The sequence below is a fragment of the Orycteropus afer genome, unplaced genomic scaffold (assembly GCF_000298275.1).
Source record: "Orycteropus afer afer isolate SDZICR_OR568_19922 unplaced genomic scaffold, OryAfe1.0 scaffold00179, whole genome shotgun sequence".
Taxonomy (NCBI): Eukaryota; Metazoa; Chordata; class Mammalia; order Tubulidentata; family Orycteropodidae; genus Orycteropus; species Orycteropus afer.
Genome location: NW_006921766.1, coordinates 5,472,681 through 5,493,333, shown reverse-complemented (window position 1 = coordinate 5,493,333; position 20,653 = coordinate 5,472,681). Strand labels below are relative to the sequence as shown.

At 43.3% G+C, this 20,653-nt stretch overlaps 1 protein-coding gene across 1 annotated transcript in view; it reads right to left on the bottom strand.

Annotated features, from left to right (window-relative positions):
* Nucleotides 1-16,383, bottom strand: part of PRDM15 (PR/SET domain 15) — a 124,910-nt gene extending 108,527 nt beyond the window's left edge. The window contains 4 exon segments of the mRNA XM_007947282.2: nt 6,952-7,204; nt 9,367-9,520; nt 15,404-15,497; nt 16,347-16,383. Of these exon segments, the coding sequence (XP_007945473.2) occupies nt 6,952-7,204; nt 9,367-9,520; nt 15,404-15,497; nt 16,347-16,383 (538 nt within the window).
* Between the last annotated feature and the right edge of the window lie 4,270 nt (nt 16,384-20,653).

The following is a 20,653-nucleotide window of genomic DNA, read 5'->3' as shown; positions in this document are numbered from 1 at the left end:
GACTACAATTTACCCCAATGCAACAGCTCCCCTCCCACTTCCTCCCAATAGTTACCTCTTCCCTCTGTCCATCCCTCCATGCACTCCTGCCCCCTGCTCCCTGTAACAAAGACAAATATTGTATGGTTCTACTTTACAAAAAGTCAGGAATAGACATATACACAGAAAGCAAAGTTCTTTGATAATTACCAGGATAGGAGAGAAAGAGGCGGGGATCACTTTCTAGATTGTAGACACTTGCTACTTTTGGTGATGGGAAAGGCAAGACTAGATATGGGTGAAGTCAGCACAACCTGACAAAGGTAAACGAAGATACTAAGAAGTAAGTAATATTATGGGATAATTTCAGTAAATGTTATAACATACAATTTTCCAATAATAGTTAAAACAAAAAAAAGTGTGTGGTTACATAGATATGGATGCACATACATGAAAAGAAAGGTAAATGTGAGTAAATGCATGTAGAAATGTATTCATAGGCATAAGTATATATACATTTGTATTGCTGCATATATATATCTGCATATATAAAAACTACAGAGGGGGCACAGTTAAGGGGCTTCCTAGCCATATCCAAACAACTTGTGGGATTGGTTTATAGAGTTAAAAGTCTGGGGACCATAGTCTCAGAAGACAACTTAGTCAACTGGCATAACATAGTTCACAAAGATAATGTACTATATCCTAGTTAAGTAAGTAGCATATGGGGTCTTAAAATCTTGTGAGAGGATGTCTAAGATAAAACTACAGATTTGCTTTGCTTAACGTCCATTGGGACATCTGATGACATATACATCTGTGGTCCCATAAGGTTTTCTTTTTTAGAGGGCAAAAAGCTCTCCTTTTGTTTATTATTTACTTAATGAGTAACCACCAGTCACTCCTTGGAAGGAAGATTGGGCAATCTACTTCTGTAGAGATACTACCTTGGAAACCCAAGGAAGGGTCACTATGAGTTGAATTGACTCGATGGCAGTGAGTTCGGGTTTGGTTTAATGGTTGTAAAGACCTCAAACCCAGACTCTTGCAGCTATGGACCAGGGGTGGGCTACAGGCAGGTGAGGTAGAGGACATGGCTCAGGTACAGGCCATCAGGCATTGTCTGGTGGGTGGACGGTGGCAGCAGGAGCAGCTCAGGTGAGAAGAATAGCAGGCAGGACAGGGAACACTATATTACCTCCTGCTTGCTTCCTCTTGCTCTGCTCTCACTGCCAGCTCCTGTGCCTTGCCAGCAGTTTCGGCAGCTATGGCAGTGGCAACAAGAACAACATACAGTTTTAATATGATGTTCAAAAAATGTCCAAATTACATAATGTCCTATTTCACAGAATGTATCATAGACATAAAGAAACATATACCTGTATTGGTCTCTACTTACATGCATATACAACAAAAGAGAATGAAGGAAATCAAAGACTCAAAGAAGAAACTAATCATAGAAACTAACAGCCCACAGCCTCTTCTATCCTGAGCCCTGAAGAACTAGATGGTGGCTGGTTACCACTACCAACTGTTCTGACCAGTGGTGTCACTATAGGAGAATAGGGGTGGTAGGTCGTAATCCCTGACACTGCCAGAGGGGGTGACACCAAAATGACCCCAGGGTCTTCAGTGATGGGGATGGCAGTGGGTAGGCTTGATTTGCATGCAGAACGGTCACCAAGGCAATGGAATCACTAGGGTTGACTAGAGTCAGTGTCACCACCACCACTAACCCTTTCCCTTCTGTCACCCGTCAGTCAGGGTAGGGGTCAGTGGAACCACCACTGGGCAGAGGAGGGTCTCTACCTTAGTCAATGGAAGAAGCAAGGAGCTGTATGGAGCTGTAGGAGTGGGGTCAGTAGGGGTGGGGCTGGACTGCTCTGCCCACCAGGGAGTGGTTTGCCAGTCAGGTGACACCATGAGTTCCTGCACTGGGTGACGCCAACCCTAGTAATGCCACTGGTTCTGACCAGGGACAAAACAGAAGATCCTAGATAGAATGGGGGGGGGGGAATGTAGAACAAAACTCAACTTTCTAAAAAAGGCTGGACCTATTGGACTGAGAGGAAGAACCCCTGAGATTATCACTCAAAGAAAACCTTTGAATGTGGAATTGAAGCTATTTCTATAGGTCACCTTTTGGCCATATAATAGATTTGCTTATAAAATAAACAGTAGCACCCATGAGTAATGTGCTCCCTTAAATAATGAACTATATGAGACCAAGCAGTCAACATCCACCCAAAAGCAAAGGTGAGAAGGCAAAGAGGGGCCGGGAGGATAGATCAATGGAAACAGACAAAAAAAAAAAAAAGGAAATAAGAGAATACTGACACAATGTAAAAATTATAGCCAATGGTAGAGAACAATTTGTATATAAATTGTTAAAAGGGAACCTAATTTGCTATGTAAACTTTCACCTAAAACACTGTAAACTATTTTAAAAAAAGAACACCTCTAGTGACAGAAAGCAGCTCAGTGGCTGCCAGTCGCCAGGGTGGAGAGACTAACTGCAAAGTGACAAGAGAATTTTTTAAGCATATGGGAATGTTTCTGATCTTGACTGTGGTAGAGCTTACATGAATCTACACATTTGTCAGAACTGTTTGAACCGTACACTTAAAATTGGTCAATTTTATTGTATGTAAATCAGACCCCAACAATGCTGATTTTAAAAACTAGAAAGATGCTAGTCAAAAGTACCAACAATTTCTCCAGAGAAGATACACAAATGGCCAATATGCACATGAAAAGAAGCTCAACTTTGGGAAATGTCAATCAAAACCACAATGAGATATCACTTCATACCCGTTAGCAGGGCTGTTATCAGAAAAACAGAAAATAAGTGTTGGTGAGGATATGGATAAACTGGAACCCTTGCACATTGTTGGTGGGAATGAAAAACGGTATAGCCACTGTGAAAAACACCCTGGCAGACCCTCAAAAAGTTAAACACAGAATTACTGACCCAGTCATACCAATCCTGGGTTCATACACAACAGACCAGAAAGTGGGGAACTCAAACAAATATTTGTACCTCAGTGTTCACTGAAGCATTATTCACAATAGCCAAAATGTGGAAACCATCCAAGAGTCCATCAACAGGTGAACTGTTGTTGTTGCTATGTGCCGTCGAGTCAGACCTGACTCATAGCAATCCCTCCTTGGGTTTCCGAGGTAGTATCACTACCGAAGTAGATTGCTCAACCTCCCCTCCGAGGAGTGGCTGGTGAGTTTGAACGGCCAGCCTTCTGGTTGGCAATCAAGTGCCTTAGGCACTACGCCACCAGAGCTCCTCAACACATGAACAGATATACAAAATGTGGTATTATGGTATAACGGATTGCTTTTATATGGCCTTTCTCACCATGGTCATGTAATTCTCATCAAATGATTAGGTAGGAGTATGCAATTAAGGTGCTTGTGGCCCACCAAGGGACTTAACAGTTTGCAAATGAAGCAACCAAGATGAATAGAACCCTGCAGGGGTGGAACCATGCAAACAAGGTGTGTGGAACCCTTATGAAGGGATTGGTCAGCTTTGCCTTCCTGCTAGGCTTAAAATCAATCATCCCAGAGGTGATCAGGGGAGCCAGACTACCACCAAGAGGAAGAGACAGAAGCGAAGCATGTGCTTTGGACTCAAGCTCCCTGTACTGGGAACCTCCTAAACCCAGAAGACAGAGAACTATAACAACAGAGTTGGCAAGAGATAGAGAGAAGTAGAGGCAGTAGAACCAGGAGACCAGCAGGAGATGGTGCGGTGGGCTTCCTGACCCACAGAGTGAGAGAAAGTTAAGTTCATTTGGGTAGAAGGCTTGCCAGCAGAGTGGGGTGCCTCTAGGCACTTGGCAGAGCTAGAAAGCTAAACACCTTCAGGCCAAGCCTTATTGGCAGATTGGGGTGCCTCTAGGCACTTGGTAGAGCTAAAGAGCTCTGTAACACTTGCCTGAGCAGGGCAGAGGCCAGTCTATCCCAAGAGACCCAAGAAGTCTAGGGGCTCAAGGGGCTGAGGAGCACAGGGGCAGAGAGAGAGGCCTGCCTGCAGACACAGCTGAGAAGAGGCTATCCTGACTGAAGTACTGTATCGTGAGTCGTTCCTGATCCTGAATTGTAACCTGTCACTTCCCTCATAAACCCAATGTTGTTGTTGTTGTTGTTAGATGTCGCTGAGTCTCAGTTTTGACTCACAGCAACCTTATGTCCAACAGAACAAAACACTGCCTGGTCCTGTGCCACCCTCAGAATCGCTGTCATGCTTGAGCCCATCACTGCAGCCACTCTGGCAATCTACCTCGAGGTTCTTCCCCGTCTTTCCCCATAATTGTAATTATTATATATGAGTTCTGTGTGGCCACTGTAACAGATTATTGAACCCAGCAGAGAAGTACCATGGGAGGGATGGCTGGTGTCAGCAGTGACAAAAAGGTTGGAGAGAGAAGGTATGTCTGATCTCTACTTCACAGGAATCAGCCTTGGACTTAAGTATGGTGATCTTCCCCTTTGTAAAGTTAGAGGAGGTCAGGTACACCCACACTGTCATTTTTTTTTTTTTTTATAGGTATGTATATACAACAGAGTATTATTCAGTTATAAATAGAAAGGAAGTTCTGATACAAGGATGAAACTTGAAAACATTATGCTGAGTGAAATAAGTAAGACATAAAAGGACAAATATTCTGTGAGTCTACTTACATGAACTATCCAGAATAGGCAAGAGACCAGAGAACATTTATTTGAAAATAGGGTCTCTGCAGATGTAATTAGCTAAGGATATTGAAATCAAATCATCCTAGATTTAGGGTAGGTCCTAAATCCAAGGACCAAAACCAATACAAAACTCACTGCCATCAAGCTGATTCCAATTCACAGCGATCCTCATTGGCTTTCCAAAGCTGTACATCTTTACAGAAGCAGACTGCCCCTCATTTTTTTCTACGGAGCAAATGACAGGTTCAATCTACTGACTTCCTGGTTAGCAGCCAAAGGCCTTACCACTATACCATCAGAGTTCCTTAAATCCAACAATAGGCATCCTTATAAGAAGGAGAGGACCCAGGCAGACCAAGAGGCAATGGAAGCAAACACTGGAGTGAGCGATGATGGATCTACAAGCGAAGGACTGTTGGCAGCCACCAGAAGTTAGAAGGAAGTCAAGGAAGGATCTTCCCCTAGAGCTTCAGAGAGAGCTTGGCCCTGTTCACACCTTGATTTCAGACTTCTGGCATCCAGAACTGTGAGAGCATACATTTCTGTTGTTTTATGCTGCCTGGTATATAGTATTGTTACACCAGCACACTCATATTCAGCCTATCAGGGACTCCTGCCCTCACCTTTTTGGGTCAAAGAAGGGAAGCCTACATCATGTTGTATTACACAAAACTGCAACTATAATTAACACATATGGGACAGACCAGGCTCTTGCAAACAAACTAAGAAGCTCACCCTGTAGGTTTACTTTGCACCACGTTGTGTTTATAATAAAAATAAAACCACTCTCTTGTCAGAATCACACCATTTTAGGGGTCAGAATGAGAGTCGCTCATTGTCTACTTCTTCCCTTTAAGCAAATTATGTTCAGGGAAACAGTTAAACAGTGTTTGCTCCCCTGGGCAGCATTAGATAAGTCTGTGAACTGAAATCACTGTTCTTACACATCAAAGGATGTCAAATATCAGCAATTTCATGAGTCTTTGAGCTGATGTGGAGAATCTACATCAAAAAGACTACATACAGGCATTTAAAGTTTAATGGGCTCCCCTGAGGAACAAAAGTGATGTACCTGACCCCAGCTAGAAAGGCAACATTCTGATTTACTTTTCCAGTAGGAATACTGGATTTGGGCAGATCATTCACATGATCTCACTAGGACTTTCTTTAAACACTTGCATTCATGCACACACATGTGTACATACTTGTATACATCCACATGTATTCATACATATGCACATATGTGTACCACATGCCTATGCAACACCCACATATACGCATGCACATACGCACACACAGATATGCACATGTGTGCACACGTACACACGTGTATGCATGAACACACACACACACACACACACAGACCAAAACTGGGAGGCTGCTGCTGCAAAGGTGAAGGGCACCAACACTGGAGCCAGATCCTGGGTTCAAATCCTGACCCTTTCATCTCCCGCACTGTGACCTTGGGCAAGTTTCTTAACCTTTGTAGTGAGCTGAATTGTGTTCCTTCCTCAAAATATGTTGCAGTCCCAACCCCTGTGACTGGTCTTATTTGGAAACAGTATCTTTGCAGGTGTTAATTAGTTAAATATTTGAGATGAGATCATCCTGGATTTAGGGTGGGCTCTAATTCCAGTGACTGGTATCCTTCTAAGAGCAGACACAGAGACACATACACAGAGAAGAAGAACATGTGAAGATAGAGGCAGAGATTGGAGCAATGTGCCTACAAGCCAAGGAGCCCCTGGGGCCACTAGAAGCAGGAAGACACAGGAAAGAGAATAGCCCTGTGTTACAACACCCTGAATTCAAACTTCTGGCTCCCAGAACTGTTCTTTTCTGTTCTTATAAGCCACTCAGTTTGCAGTACTTTATTATAGCAGCCCTTAGACACTAATATAACCTCTCTATGCTCAGCTTCCTCTGCCAAAAATAGGGATAAGATCTCATCTCAAAGGACTAGGAGGAGACATTCTGCATGGAAAATCCTGGACGCAGAGCTGTCTCACTGTTGTATTGTATACAAGCACCCAACTTACATCAGTAGAGATGGGGGAGAGAACTCCACAAGCAAGCTTGTGGCTGAGGGGTGAGCTCTCCTTACTGTTCATCTACTGGATATTCAAAAAGCAGAACAGACCCAATTGTGTGTTATCCACTCTCCCACCACGGCCAGCTCACCAGCATAACTTACTGTATTAATGTCTCTAAGGGAAGGCTGGCTATGGACAGAGAATAAGGTCAGCATGAACCACGTACCATGCGTGCCAGTGCAGGCCTGCTTCAGCATGGGCTTGTCCATCTTCTTGGCATAGAAAGCGGCGTACCAGACACGCAGCTCAGTGCCGGGCGGGATGTCCCGTGAGGTGGTGAAGTACACATCACTGTCCTGCTGGTAGGCCGTCAGGTTCTGGTGCTCATGCTCCACTGCTGGCCGCACCAGCATCATCCAGTTGCAGTCGTCCTCATTGGAGGTGTCAAAGCAGACAGGGTGCCCATCCTTCTGGAACACCTGAGGGTGAGCACATTCCCCAGGGAAGCGGGGTGAGGAGAAGCTGGTTACTGACCAGCCTGTGTCTCTGTGTCAGTGTGTGTCAGGGGGATGCTGAGGAATCAATCTGTAAAGAGTGCCACACCAGGATCCATGTCAGGCTCCTGGATGAGGGCTGTTTAGGATTTACAGTAATTAAGAGGATCACAAGGAGACGACTTTGCTTAGATGGTTCATTCCGGTCACAAGCAAAAGGGAAGTGGTAGACATAGCAAAAAGTCATCGGTCCATGTGGGCACTGGGACACTTGAGTTCTACTCATGGTCCTGGTAGGCATCAGGACACCTGATTTCTATAACCTGTCTATGTGGGCATCAGGACTGAACTATATTTCTGGTCTAGGTAGGTATCTGGACACCTGAATTCTACTCCTGGCTCTGTTACAAGTATGCTGGATGTCTTAGTGAAGTTCTCCTGTCTTAAGTTGTCTCCTCATAAAACCAAACTATTGCTCTATGGATTCTTGTAGTCAAGGAGCAGAAAGAAACATTTAAGTATTTTGAAATTCAAATAAACCTTATCACAATTATAGGTTTTGTTTCCTATTTTCCAATGTAATTACTGCTTCCTAACTTTATGAAGAAATTTCTTCCATCTCCTAAAGCTTTTCCTTTAAGGGCTTCCTACTGGCCCCCTGGGATTCTTGAGTCAGTGTGGAGGGTATACCCATACTGACTCACCACCTGGGTGGGATGGCATCCCCTGGGGACACCAAGCTGTCTGTCTCAGCCACGTAGGCTGGGCACAGCACCGAGGAAGGCACCCAAAACAACTCAATACCAGGCACTGACCTAGAGAACCAAGTACCAGAAAGAAGGCCAAAAAGGACACAGAGGGCTTTTATCCTTCCTTCCTCCTTCCCTTGTAAATAAATCAAGTGCCTTTACATCTCCCTCTTTGCTGAACATTGCCTGGTAAACTAAATTTTCAAAGGACTGCCAAAAACCTGAGGTCATCCATTCCATCTTTCTATCTTGAAACAAATGGATCCCTTTTAAGGATCTCTAAGAAAAGTTCACCTTCATCAGGAACTTGCAATGACTAATAGCCATTCTCAGTTGTTTATTTGACAAATATGTTGAAGACTTGCTCTGTGCCAGACACTATTCTAAGCGGAATAGAAAGGGTTCAGTTAAGCATTCAGCTACCAACAGAGGTTGATGGTTTGAATCCATCCAGAGGCACCTCAAAAGAAAGGTCTGGCAATCTATTTTCAAAAGATCATAGCCTCTGAAAATGCTATGGAGCACTGTTCTACTCTGAAACATATGGAGTCACCATGAGATGGAATTGAGGGAGGCAGAGGAGTGAATAAATCCCGCTCCACCTGTCTTCATGGTGCTTCTAGAGTCTTATTTTAAGCTACTGTAAGGTCCCGCTTCAATTTATATAAATTTTGTTTTCCTTGATCATAAAAGTAGAGAGCAGCTGTCTTTTCTCACTCTGGTGTGCCTTTTAGAGCTGCCAAACTTTGTACTATCACATGGTGTATCATTGTTGCCTAAAGCAAAACACCCTCCTCTAGAGTTCTGAAAAGAACCACACACTCTGCAAGGGATATGGGGGAAGGGAACTATGTTGACACGCTTCTGCAAAAAACTACAAAAATTATCACCTCACGAAGCCTCCAGTGTCAGCCCCTGATGGAAGAGGACTAAAATCAGCATGTGTGGCCTCATTCTCTTGTACACATTTTAAATACACTCTTTTTACCATTTGTAATGTTGAAAATTACAAAACACCAAGGTAACTTTGATTCTCTGTTGGCATAAAAATAAAACTGAAAGATAAAACATTTTCTTAGAAATTAAGCAAAACCATAATATGTAGGGACACTTCAAAACATTTACTGAAACATGGTAGTTAGCCTTCCCCACTCACACAGGAGGGGGAAAAGAGGAGTTTTTACTCAGGGGGCACTGAGTGTATGTTCCTGGTAGTGGGATAATTTGGAAAACGACAGTGAGAATAGCTGCAAAGTATGAAGACTATAATCCATGTCACTGAACTGTGCATATAGAAATTGGTGGATTGGTGAACATTTGATTGTGTGTATTTTCACCACAATAAAAACCAAAAATCCCACCTCTGGTTCTCACGCTCTGATTGGCACAAGTCTTTACCTTCAGTGGAAATGCGGATTCTTTCTCCCACTTGGCAACCCTCCGAGACTCAAATGGACCAAACTGGGTTCGCTTGACGAGCTGCGTTACGGCAAACACTCCCTCAGTTCCATCTTCCAGCCGTCTGATCTCCAAGTTGGAAGGAAGAGATGACCTAGGCATGGAAACAAACGAGAGGCTCATGGTCCTGTGTGCCTATTGCTGAGGGTGGCCCCTCACTTCCTGGGGGCAGATTGAATAAAATAACCTCAAAGCTTGCTCTCAGTGGCCATGGCAAGACTTTTGAAATGAAATACTAAAAGAGGATAAGATAAAAGCTTCCCCGGTCAGTGGTAGTTCAGTGGTAGAATTCTCACCTTCTATGCAGGAGCTCTGGTAGCATAGTGGCTAAGGCACTTGACTGCTAACCAGAAGGCTGGTGGTTCAAACCCACCAGCCACTCCTTGGAAGGAAGATGGGGCAATCTACTTCCGTAGTTATAGTGATACTGCCTTGGAAACCTAAGGAGGGGTTGCTATGAGTCGGGTCTGACTTGACAGCTCCTAACAACAACAACAACATGCAGGAGACAAGGGTTCAATTCCTAGCCAATGCACCACATATGCAGCCACTATCCTGAACTGAACCGAACAGGTTTCAGCAGAGCTTCTTGATTAAGACGGACCAGGAAGAAATGCCTGGCAATCTACTTCAAAAAAATCAGCCACTTAAAACACTATGGATCAGCAACCCATTATGGGGATGACACAGGACCAGGTAGTGTTTTATTCCATTGTGCATGGACTCTCCATGAGTTGGGGGTAACTCGACAGCAGCTAAGAACAATAACAGTAAGTGCAAAGACAGGCCTGCATGGTGGAGGCTTCTGCTGGCGGTGATACTGTGACCTTTCAGCCTTTGCTACAGGAGGCTTCCTCTAGGGCCCCAGAAGAATTTGCCCAGAGCACATGATGGAGGGGGCATTCACTAACAGCTGCTTAAGTCTCCCTATCCAATAAACCATTCCAGCACATCTAGTCTAGCTGAATCAGATTTAGTTCCTGCTCTCAAAGGCACATAGTCTAGAACAGCAGGTAGGATGGCAGAGCCTTTGATGATAAGTCACTATGAGGAAAAGACCATGCAGCAAAGTGCCAGTGTTGGAAACCGTCTTCAGCTTGGTTGAACTGGGCCACCAGTTCCATTGAGAACACTACCTTTTTAGCTAAACTCGGGCATGATGATCATTGGAAGCTGGAGGAGGAGGCTACTGGCCAGAAAATCTCAGCATAAGCCATGGCTCGGGCAGTGCAGGAGCAGTTGGGGAGCAGAGGACCCATCCATGGGGTTAGCAAGGGTCAGGCTAAGGAGAGACCCAAATTATATGGGTCAATGAGTTAAGTGAATTTCCGTGGCAAGAAGACTTCTAGGAAGGCAGAGTTGATCAGATCTCAACTTTAGGCAAAAATAGAAATCTCAAGGTTCTGAGTAGGATAAATTACAATGAGAAAATAATAATAATAATAATAATAAAGAGGCCAAGGAAACAAGTTGGGAGGCTTTTGGAAATTGTACCAATAAGACCATAATCTTTAAAACCAGTTGCTGTCAAACTGATTCCAGCTCATGGCAACTCCATGTGTCAGACTAGAATTATGCTCCACACAGTTTTCTTTTTCTCTTTAAATTTTATTTATTTTGTTCTTGTTGAGAATATACACAGCACACATACACCAATCCAAAAGTTTCTCGTGTACAATTTAGTAACACTGATTACATTCTTCAAGGTATGCAACTGTTCTCACCCTCCTTTTCTCAGTTGTTTCCCCCTCATTATATAAACCTGCTGCCCCTAATGCTCCTACATAATCTTTCAAGTTGCTGTTGTCATTTTGATCCCATGTAGATAGTTCTTAAGAGCATAATGCTCACAGCAGACCTTTTTTACTAGTTAAGCTAAACTACTGTTCAGTTTTAAGATGACTTCAGGGGATATTTTTGGTTTAAGGTCTGGTTTAAGGATATTTTGATTTAAAGATTATCTCAGGGTAATAGTTTCATGGGCTCACCCACTCTCCACGGCCCCATGAAAATTTGAAATTCTGTTCTTCATTTTCCCCATTTTGAGTAGTATTCTTCTGTTCTGTTTACCTAGTGCCTATCTGACAAGAATATACCACAAATGGCATGGCTTGAACGAACAGGAGTTTATTCTCTTACAGTTTGGAGGCTTTAAGTCTGAGTTCAAAGTGCCAGGCTCTAGGGGCTGAGGAAAAGCCCCTCAGCCTTGGGCTTCAGCTCTACCTCCTGCTCCCGGCCCACTGGAGCTAGAGGCATTTCTTCATTCAGACAGCTGCTGGCTCCTGAGACTGACAAGCCCAAGGTTGACAAGTACAAAAGTACAGTCCCAATGTTACCAAACCACACAGCAGGCCATTAATTCAAGTCCACTGAAAGTTCCAAGGTCAGCAGAGCATAGCAAGCTGCTGAACAATGACACAGTTACATGCAGGGTTCAAGCATGCCATAAGCTGCTTCTTATATACGGGAAGCAGACCATAATCATAAGCGGCTGCTCCAATGCATTCCACCATAGAGTTAATTACCAATCTTACTCTGGGGAATAACTACATCCAGCTGCCCAGCCACTCAACCAGGCCTATCCACAAACTTAACTACCACATCTTCTATGGAATCTTTGATCAAAATGTTTAGTGATGGTAGCCAGGCACCATCCAGTTCTTCTGGTCTCATGGCAAAGGAGGAAGTTGTTCATGGAGGCAATTAGCCACATACCCTCCTCCTATTTCTGACTCTCCTTCTTCCTCTGTGCAGGCAAATAAAGATCAATTATTGTGCCTTGGATGGCCTCTTGCAAGCTTATAAGACACCAGGACTGTGCAACAAACTAGGAAGTAGAACAGAATCCCTAAACATGTTATTAGACCAATTAAGCAGGATGCCCCATAAAACTGTGACCCTAAATCTCCAAACCAAAAAACAAATCCCATGAGGTGTTTGATTGCACATAAGAGCCTCAGCAGCTACTCTTTTTTGTTGTTGATGCTGTAAATATATCCATCACACAACTTTTGCCAATTCAACTTTTTATAGGTATACAACTTACAGACAGCAATTATAACAATCAGCTCTGCAATCCTACCCTTTACCAATGTAATTTTTCCATCACTGTTAACCTTCTTTTTCCCCCTTCCTCCCACACCTGGTAACTACTCATAAACTTTGGTCTCTGTAGATTTGCCTTTTCTTGTCTTCTTATATAAATGAGGTCATACAATACTTGCCTTTCTATGATTGGCCTGTTACACTTATAATGTCTTCCAGCTCCATCCATATTGTAGCACGATCAAAACTTCATTTTTCCTACTGGCTGCATAGTATTCCATTGTATGTATACAACACATTTTTTTTTTTCCTATCTATTCTGTTGATGGGCATGTAGGTTGTTTCTGTCTTTTGGCTATTGTGACTAGTGCTGCAATAATAACATTGGCATACAAATCTCTTTTTGAGGGTCTATTTTTAAGTCTTTTGTTTATACCTCAGAGTGGAACTGCTGGGTCATATGGTAGCTCTGTTCTTAGTTTTTTGAGGAAGTGTCACACTGTTTTCTTCAGTGGCTATACCATTTTGCATTCTCACCAACAATGGATAAGGGTTCCATTTCCCCACATCCTCAACAATATTTCTTATTTTCTGTCTTTTTGTTGTTGTTATTTTAGTCATCCTAGTGGGAGTGTAATGGTATCTCCTTGTGGTTTTGATTTACACCTCTGATGGCTAATGATGCTGAGCATCTTTTCATGTGTTTGGTGGCCATTCCAGTGTCCTCTTTGGTGAAGTGTCTATTCAAGTCCTTTGCCCATTTAATGATTGGGATATTTGTCTTTTTGTTGTTAAGTTGTTGAATGTTATATATATTTTGGTTATCATATTCTTGTCAGATATATGGTTTTCAAAGATATTCTCCTAGTAGGTAGTTTGTCTTTTTACTTTTTCGGCTTAACCAAAAAAGTCTTTGGATGAACAAAAGTTTTTGATTTTTATGAGGTCTCATTTATTTGTCTTTTGCTGTTTGTACTTTCGTTATTATATTGGATAATCTATTGTTGGAAGCTAGGCCTGACATTGTTGTCCCTGCTTGTTCTTCTAAGAATTTTATGGTTTTAGTTTGCACATTTCGGTCCTTAATCCATTTTGAATTTGTTTTTGTGTATGGTGTGAGGCACAGATCCTGTTTCATTTTTCTGCATGTGAAAATTTTCCCAGCACCATTTATTGAAGAGCCTCTTCTTTCCCCCACTAAAGGGACTGATTAGCACCCTTCTCAAAACTTAGTTGACCACAGATGTGTGGGTAATACGGGATTTAATGGATGATCTTTTGGAAGTAGATGGCCAGACTTTTACCTAGTGCTGCTTTAACAGAAAATATACCACAAATGGGATGGCTTTAACAAACAAGAGTTTATTCTTTTATAATTTTGGAGGTTAGAAGTCTGAGTTTCAAGTGCCAGGCTCCAGGGGCTGGGTGAAAGCCCCTCGACCTTAGGCTTCAGCTCTGCCTCTTGCTCCCGGCCCACTGAAGCTAGAGGTATCTCTTCACTCAGGCAGCTGCTAGCTGCTGAGGTTGACAAACCCAAGGTCAACAAGTGCAAAGGCACAGTCCCAATATCACCAAACCATATGGCAGGCCATTAATTCAAGTCCATTAAAAGTCTCAAGATCTGCAGGGCAACATGACAGACTGATGAACAATGACTCAGCTACATGCAGGGTTCAAGCATGCCATCAACTGCAGACCTTCCTCAAGGTTACTTCTTATATACTGGAAGCAGCCCACATTCCTAAAGCAGCTACTCAGCTACTCCAGTAGATTCCACTGTGGAGTTAATTACCAGTCTCACCATGGGCAATAACTACATCCAGCTACCCAGCCACTCAACCAGGCCCAGCCAAGTTGACACACAGACTTAACTACCACACATTTCTTCCAAGGTGCCTCTGGGTGGACTTAAACCTCCAACCTTTTGGTTAGCAGTTGAGAGTGTGAACTGTTTGCACTAACCAAGGTCTCCAATAATTTCTTCTGGTATCTTCCATATACCAAGCACTGTCACATATAACAGGTGTCTGGGAGGAGCAAATGATAAAGTATGCTCAATTATCAGCTGAAAGGTTGGTGGTTCAAACCCACCCAGACATGCCCCAGAAAACAGGCCTTGTGATCTGCTTCCAAAACGTCAGAGACTTTATAGGAACTAACAACAATCACATATAATGGTCACAATCTTACAAGCGACACCATTATTCTTCCCACCTTACAGATGAGGCAACTGAGGTTCAGAGACGGGAAATGCTTGCCAAGTTCAAACAGTGGCTAAGTGGCAGGTCTGGGCTGTGACCTCAGAGCCCCTGCTCTGCACCTCCCTGAGGTGGAACATCAGCTGGGTGGCTTAGTGAATGTGGAATGGCAGGGCCAACTGCAGAGACCAGCCTGGGTGATCATGACTAGCTATGCAGGTACTATCCTAGAAGTGGCAATGGCTTTGCACTGTTACCTATACTCAGACCCAGTGCCCCAACCCAGCATACCCTGCCCCATGGCATGCCTTGGTTGGATGGCTGGAACATGGAGAAGATGGAGCAGTATTTGCTCCCTGGGAGGTATTAGATAACCCCAGTGAAATATCTATTTCACAGCGTACTTACAACCTGGGCATCATCACTTGATGTGCAAGTCAACTAAACCCATCCTCTCTGCACGCCTGCCATGCTATGTCTGAGAAGGTGGTTCCTAAGAATCCTGAGCCTGATAACAGACACATGTCACAGGCAGCAAAGCTGCTTAGTGCACAGTGGAATGGAAATCATTAATGCCCTCTGGAAACTGAAGACAGATATTCTCTGCTTTTATTCTCTAGCTGTGTCTGCTCTTTCTGCAAAGAAGGTCACCAGGATTTCACTAAGGCTGACATATAGAAAACCCCATCTTACAGACAGGAGGGTACAACACACTGCTCATGGATGTCACTCACCTTGCTCGGCTTAAGACAAAGGAGTCCTTGACCATGACCACTGGGCCTAACTCAGGACACTCGGAGTCGTGGTATTGGCTACAATCTTCACACCCTGCAAGCAGATATTGGAGAGTTATGGGGGGGACACAGCCAAGAACATAATGTGCCACACACAGGGAAGTACAGGTCCCATGCCTGATGGAGGTAATCAATGACTGTGATACAAATGCACATTAAGACCATGGAGGGCTCAGCTGGTAGAGTGAGATGCATGTCATGAAGGCCATCCCACCAGGGATTTAAAAAAAAAAAAACAACACTGCCATTGAGTTGATTCTACCCCCACTGGGTTTTTAAGATGGTAAATCTTTATGGAAGTAGATCACCTCATCATCCTTCTGTGTAGCAGCTGGCGGGTTTGAACCACCAATCTTCTGGTTAGCAGTCATGCCTTAGGCACTATGCCACCAGAGCTCCTTTTTTTTTTTTTTTTGGTTTTCCCACCAGGGATACCACTAATAAATAGGACACAAACAGGTCATCTCTCACAAGGAGAAGAGCCTGCTCAAGGCCCACATAGCACATTTGTGAATGATACAGTCACATCTGTGGCAATGGAGAATAAGATCTTACCCCAGGAAAGAAGAGAAATGAAAATTCATCAGTGTGAATCTGCTGTCATAAATCTCACTGCCTGCTTTTCAAACCCTTAGGTTACTTTATTGAATCAATGGCTATTCTGTAAAAAGTGCCCTTAGCCAGGAGTTCTGAGAAAGATGATCTTACCAAAGCCATGCCCCTACAGCTTTATTTTTCATGTAATAAGTAATGTTTTTTGAAGCAAGTGGATATCATTCTAATTTAAAAAGAAAAGAAAACACAGTTTTTCTGTATTATAAAAAAAAACGCTGATGTGGCTTTGCTGAGAGGCAGCATAGCCGGCTATATTCTGGGGACTTACAAATGAACATGATCTCCTCACTCCCATCCTCCGCCATCTCTGACACCTGTCAAGACACAAGAGAACAAGGAGATAGTTAAGCACCTCTGCCCAAACAATTTCTGAAGATAATTCTTACCAAAGCTTTTCAAGAGCTGGTATAAGGACCGTTAGCTGATGCCTTACAGACCACACATACAGGGTATTCTTTTATTGTGAGATGTGGCTGGGGGATTTTATACGTGCTCTCATCCAAAATAATGTGATTTATTTTTTTCAGGAAAAGCATTTGACTCGAATGGCCTCAGGATTAGGATGTTTTTCATGAACTAAGACTTTCACCTTCTCATATTAACCATCAAATGCTGCCTGTAAAATAAATACTTCAGTTGTCATCAAGTTGACTCTGATCATGGCAATCACATGTGTGTCACAGTGGAACTGTGTGCTGTATGATTTTTAATGGATGATTTTTCAGAAGTAGACTGCCAGGCCTTTCTTCCAAGGCATGCCTGGGAGGACTCGAACCTCCAACCTTTTGATTACCAGCTGAACACATTTTCAGTTTAAACCACCCAAAATCAAAAAACCAAACCCATAGTCATTGGCAAGGATTGTGAGGCTGGCACAGGACTGGGCAATGTTTCATTCTGCTGTGCATAGGGTCGCTATGAATCGGCAACGACTCGACAGCACCTAAGAACAACATAGCCAATGAGTTGATTCCAACTCATAGCTACCTGCACTGGGTTTCCAAAACTATAAATCTTTACAGAAGTAGATTGCCTCATCTTCCTCCTGTAGAGCAGCTGGTGGGTTTGAACCACTGACCTTCTGGTTAGCAGCCAAATGCCTTACCCTGTATGCCACCAAAGCTCCTTTAAACCACCCAGGGACTCACAAAATAAATGTAACATCATTAAAAAATGACGGGTAGTTGAATGTCAACTCCACATACCCTCTGCCCCCATCTCTTTCCCCAGAAGCTTAAAGAATAAGAACCAGATCATGTGAAGCCCAAAGAAAATTCAGGTTTGCTGAACATACATTTTGGTGAACAGAGAACAGAACTGAAGACTCTCCTATTGAACAGTGAATGAGCTAAAGGGAAACAGGCAGAGAAGAGACAGGATTTCCGACTTGTCCTCACAATGCCGAGGATAAATAACCAGAGGCTGCTCCCCCCAGACTCCACCCACACACAGAGCACAAAATAATTTATTTTTCTGGAATGCTCTCTGGTGAAGAAACCTCTCTAAAAAGAGAACGCTCATATAAATTAAAAAGATGTGTCTCATGCCATAGCACATCGACTTAGGGCTCGGATAAGGATGTTCTACCTAGCCTTTCCAGATCCTGCTTGCTGGGCACCTCAGCAGTGGTGGTGTCCAGTATGGGCCAGGGATGGCAGCTGGTCACTGCAGGAGAGGGGAGCAGGCATGAAGGGGCAGAGGAAGCACTGGAGGGTGGAGAGTGGAGGGCACGGGCTCTAGTAAATTGCTGGTATGCCTCCAGAAGCTAAGACCCTGAGTACTCCCAGGCAGGTATGCTCTTCATCTGTTACCAGAACCTCTCACAACAGACAATGCATGCTTATGAAGCAACTCCAAACTGTGGGCAGGAATAATAAATGGTGGTGGTTGCACAACATGATGAATATATTTAATGTCACTGAACTGTACAAGTGAAGACTGTTGAAATGGCCAGTATTTGGTTAACTATATATCTACCAAAAAAAAAAAACCTAAAAATTTTTAAAAACCTGTCATTACATCACAGCAGAATATGGAGTCTACAAAGTGGGTCAGAAACAGAGCATGTGGATAAAAGGTATTATTCCCTCTAGACTTTTTTGCTGTGTAAATTGAATAAATGCACAAGTGTTGTAGGCTGGTGCCTCTCCTCCGGGGCAGTGCTGTCTCCAGGAAGTTGGGAAGCAGACTTACTGTACCCCAAAGAAACCCCTCCACCAAGCCAGCCTGCTAGAAGAAAGCCTGCCAAAAAGGTTCCAAATATGACTATAGGAAGGAAAGGAGTCCCTGGGTGGTGTAAACAGCTAATACACTTGGCTGCTAACTGAAAGGTTGGAGGTTCTAGTCCACCCAGAGATCCCTTGTTAGAAAGACCTGGCAGTCTACTTCTGAAAATCAGCCTCAAAAAAACTATGAAGCACAGTTCTACTCTGACACACATGGGTTACCCTGAGTCAGTCAATTCGATGGCAACTTATTTTATTTTATTATTTTTTACAGGGAGGAAATGAGGGAAGGCATGAAAGCATCTTGAAGTTTTAGCCTCTTATTGTACTGCACCCTTGTTATATGTAAATGCCTGCTGCTGGTGTGGTCCATCAAGTTGATTACATTTCATAGTGACCCTATAGGACTGAGCAGAACTGCCCCCATTGGATTTCCCTTAGTTATGTGCTTAGCTGCTAACCAAAAGGTCAGTGGTTTAAACCTACCAGCCACTCCATGAAAGAAGATGTGGCAGTCAGCTTCCACAAAGATGACAGCCTTGAAAACCCTATGGGGCAATTCCACTTTGTCCTATATGGTGGCTAAAAGTCAGAACCCAATAACAATAGGTTTTTACCTATATGATAGCACATTCCCAGGTCTTTTCTCCCACGGAGCCACTGCTGGGTTTGAACATCCAACCTTTCATTAGTGAGTACTTAACTACTCGCTTACTTAACTACTTAACTACTGGGTGACCAGGGTTTCTTGTGTAAGACTAAGCCCTGGGAATAACATTCTCTATTAGTCAGATCTGGTCCCCATCACATGGTCTCTCAAAAAGTTTTTCTAAATCTGGAAACAGAAAACACAGATTTTGCTCTTAGCAAAATCCTTTGAACACTGACTATTCCTTTACAGAGGGAAGTCAGTCTCCAGACTTGTATGGTACCTAAGAAATCCCAGAACAAGGGATCATAAATTATTTTAGAGAAAAGTTTGTTGTTAGGTGACATCGAGTCGGCTCTGACTCATAGCAACCCTATGTACAACAGAACGAGACACTGGTATACTTGAGCCCATTGCTGCAGCCACTGTGTCAGTCCATCTCATTGAGGGCCTTCCCCTTCCTTGCTGACCCTCCATTTTATGAAGCATGGTATGTTTCAATTGTCCCTTCATACAACATAACCAAAGTAGGTAAGATGAAGTCTGATCATTCTCGCTTCCAAGGAGCATTCCGGCTGTACTTCTTCCAGGACAGATTTGTTTGTTCTTTTGGCAGGCCATAGTACTTTTAGTATTCTTCGCCAACACCACAACTCAAAAGCATTAACTCTTCATCAGTCTTCCTTGTTCATTGTCCAGTTCTTATGTGCATATGAGGTATCTACAAAGTGGGTCAGAAACAGAGCATGGGGATAAAAAGTATTATTTCCTCCAGACTTTCTTGCTGTGCAAATTGAATAAATGCACATGGCTTGGATTAGGCGCACCTTACTCTTCAAGGAGGCATCTTTGCTCATCAGCACTTTAAAGAGGTCTTTTGCAGCATATTTCCCCAGTGCAATGTTGTCTGACATCTTGACTGCTGCTTCTCTTGGTGTTGATTGTGGAATCAAGTAATACGGAATCTTTAAAAACTTCAATCCTTTCTCCACTTATTGTGATGCTGCTTATTGGACCAGTTGTGAGGATTTTTGTTTTATGTTGAGCTATACTCCATAGAGCAGATGGAAATCTTTAATCTTCATCAGTAAATGCTCCAAGTCATCCTCACTTTCAACAAGCAAAATGTGTCACCTGTGTATCACAGGTTGTCTTCCTCCAATCTCGATGCCACGTTCTTCTTAATATAATCCAGCTTCTCAGACTATTTGTTCAGCATACAGATTGACGGCAGGTAGGAAGCAGGAAGCCAGGGTGGATGGTGAGAACAGATAAAAGGGAGAGCCCCCAGGCAGGAAGCAGGAAGCCAGGGCAGATGGCCAGAACAGGTAAGGGGAAGGCCAGGTAGTGAGCAGAGTGGTTCACAACAACTAAAGGAGATGAACTTGTCTGTCATTTTGTCATACTGTGGTGGCTTGCATGTTGTTGTGAGGCTGGAGACTGTGCCATTGGTGTTTCAAAAGCTAGCAGGGTTGCTCATGGTGGATGGGTTTCAGCGAAGCTTCCAGATTGGAATAGACTGGGAAGAAGAAAGAGGCTATCTACTTCTCAAAGAATTGGCCAGGGAAAACCTTATGAATAGCACTGAAACACTGTCTGATATATTACTGGAAAACTTTATGAATGGCCCTGAAAGATGACTGATACAGTGCCAGAAGATGAGTCCCTTAGATCGGGAAAAGAAAAAAAAAAAAAAAAAAA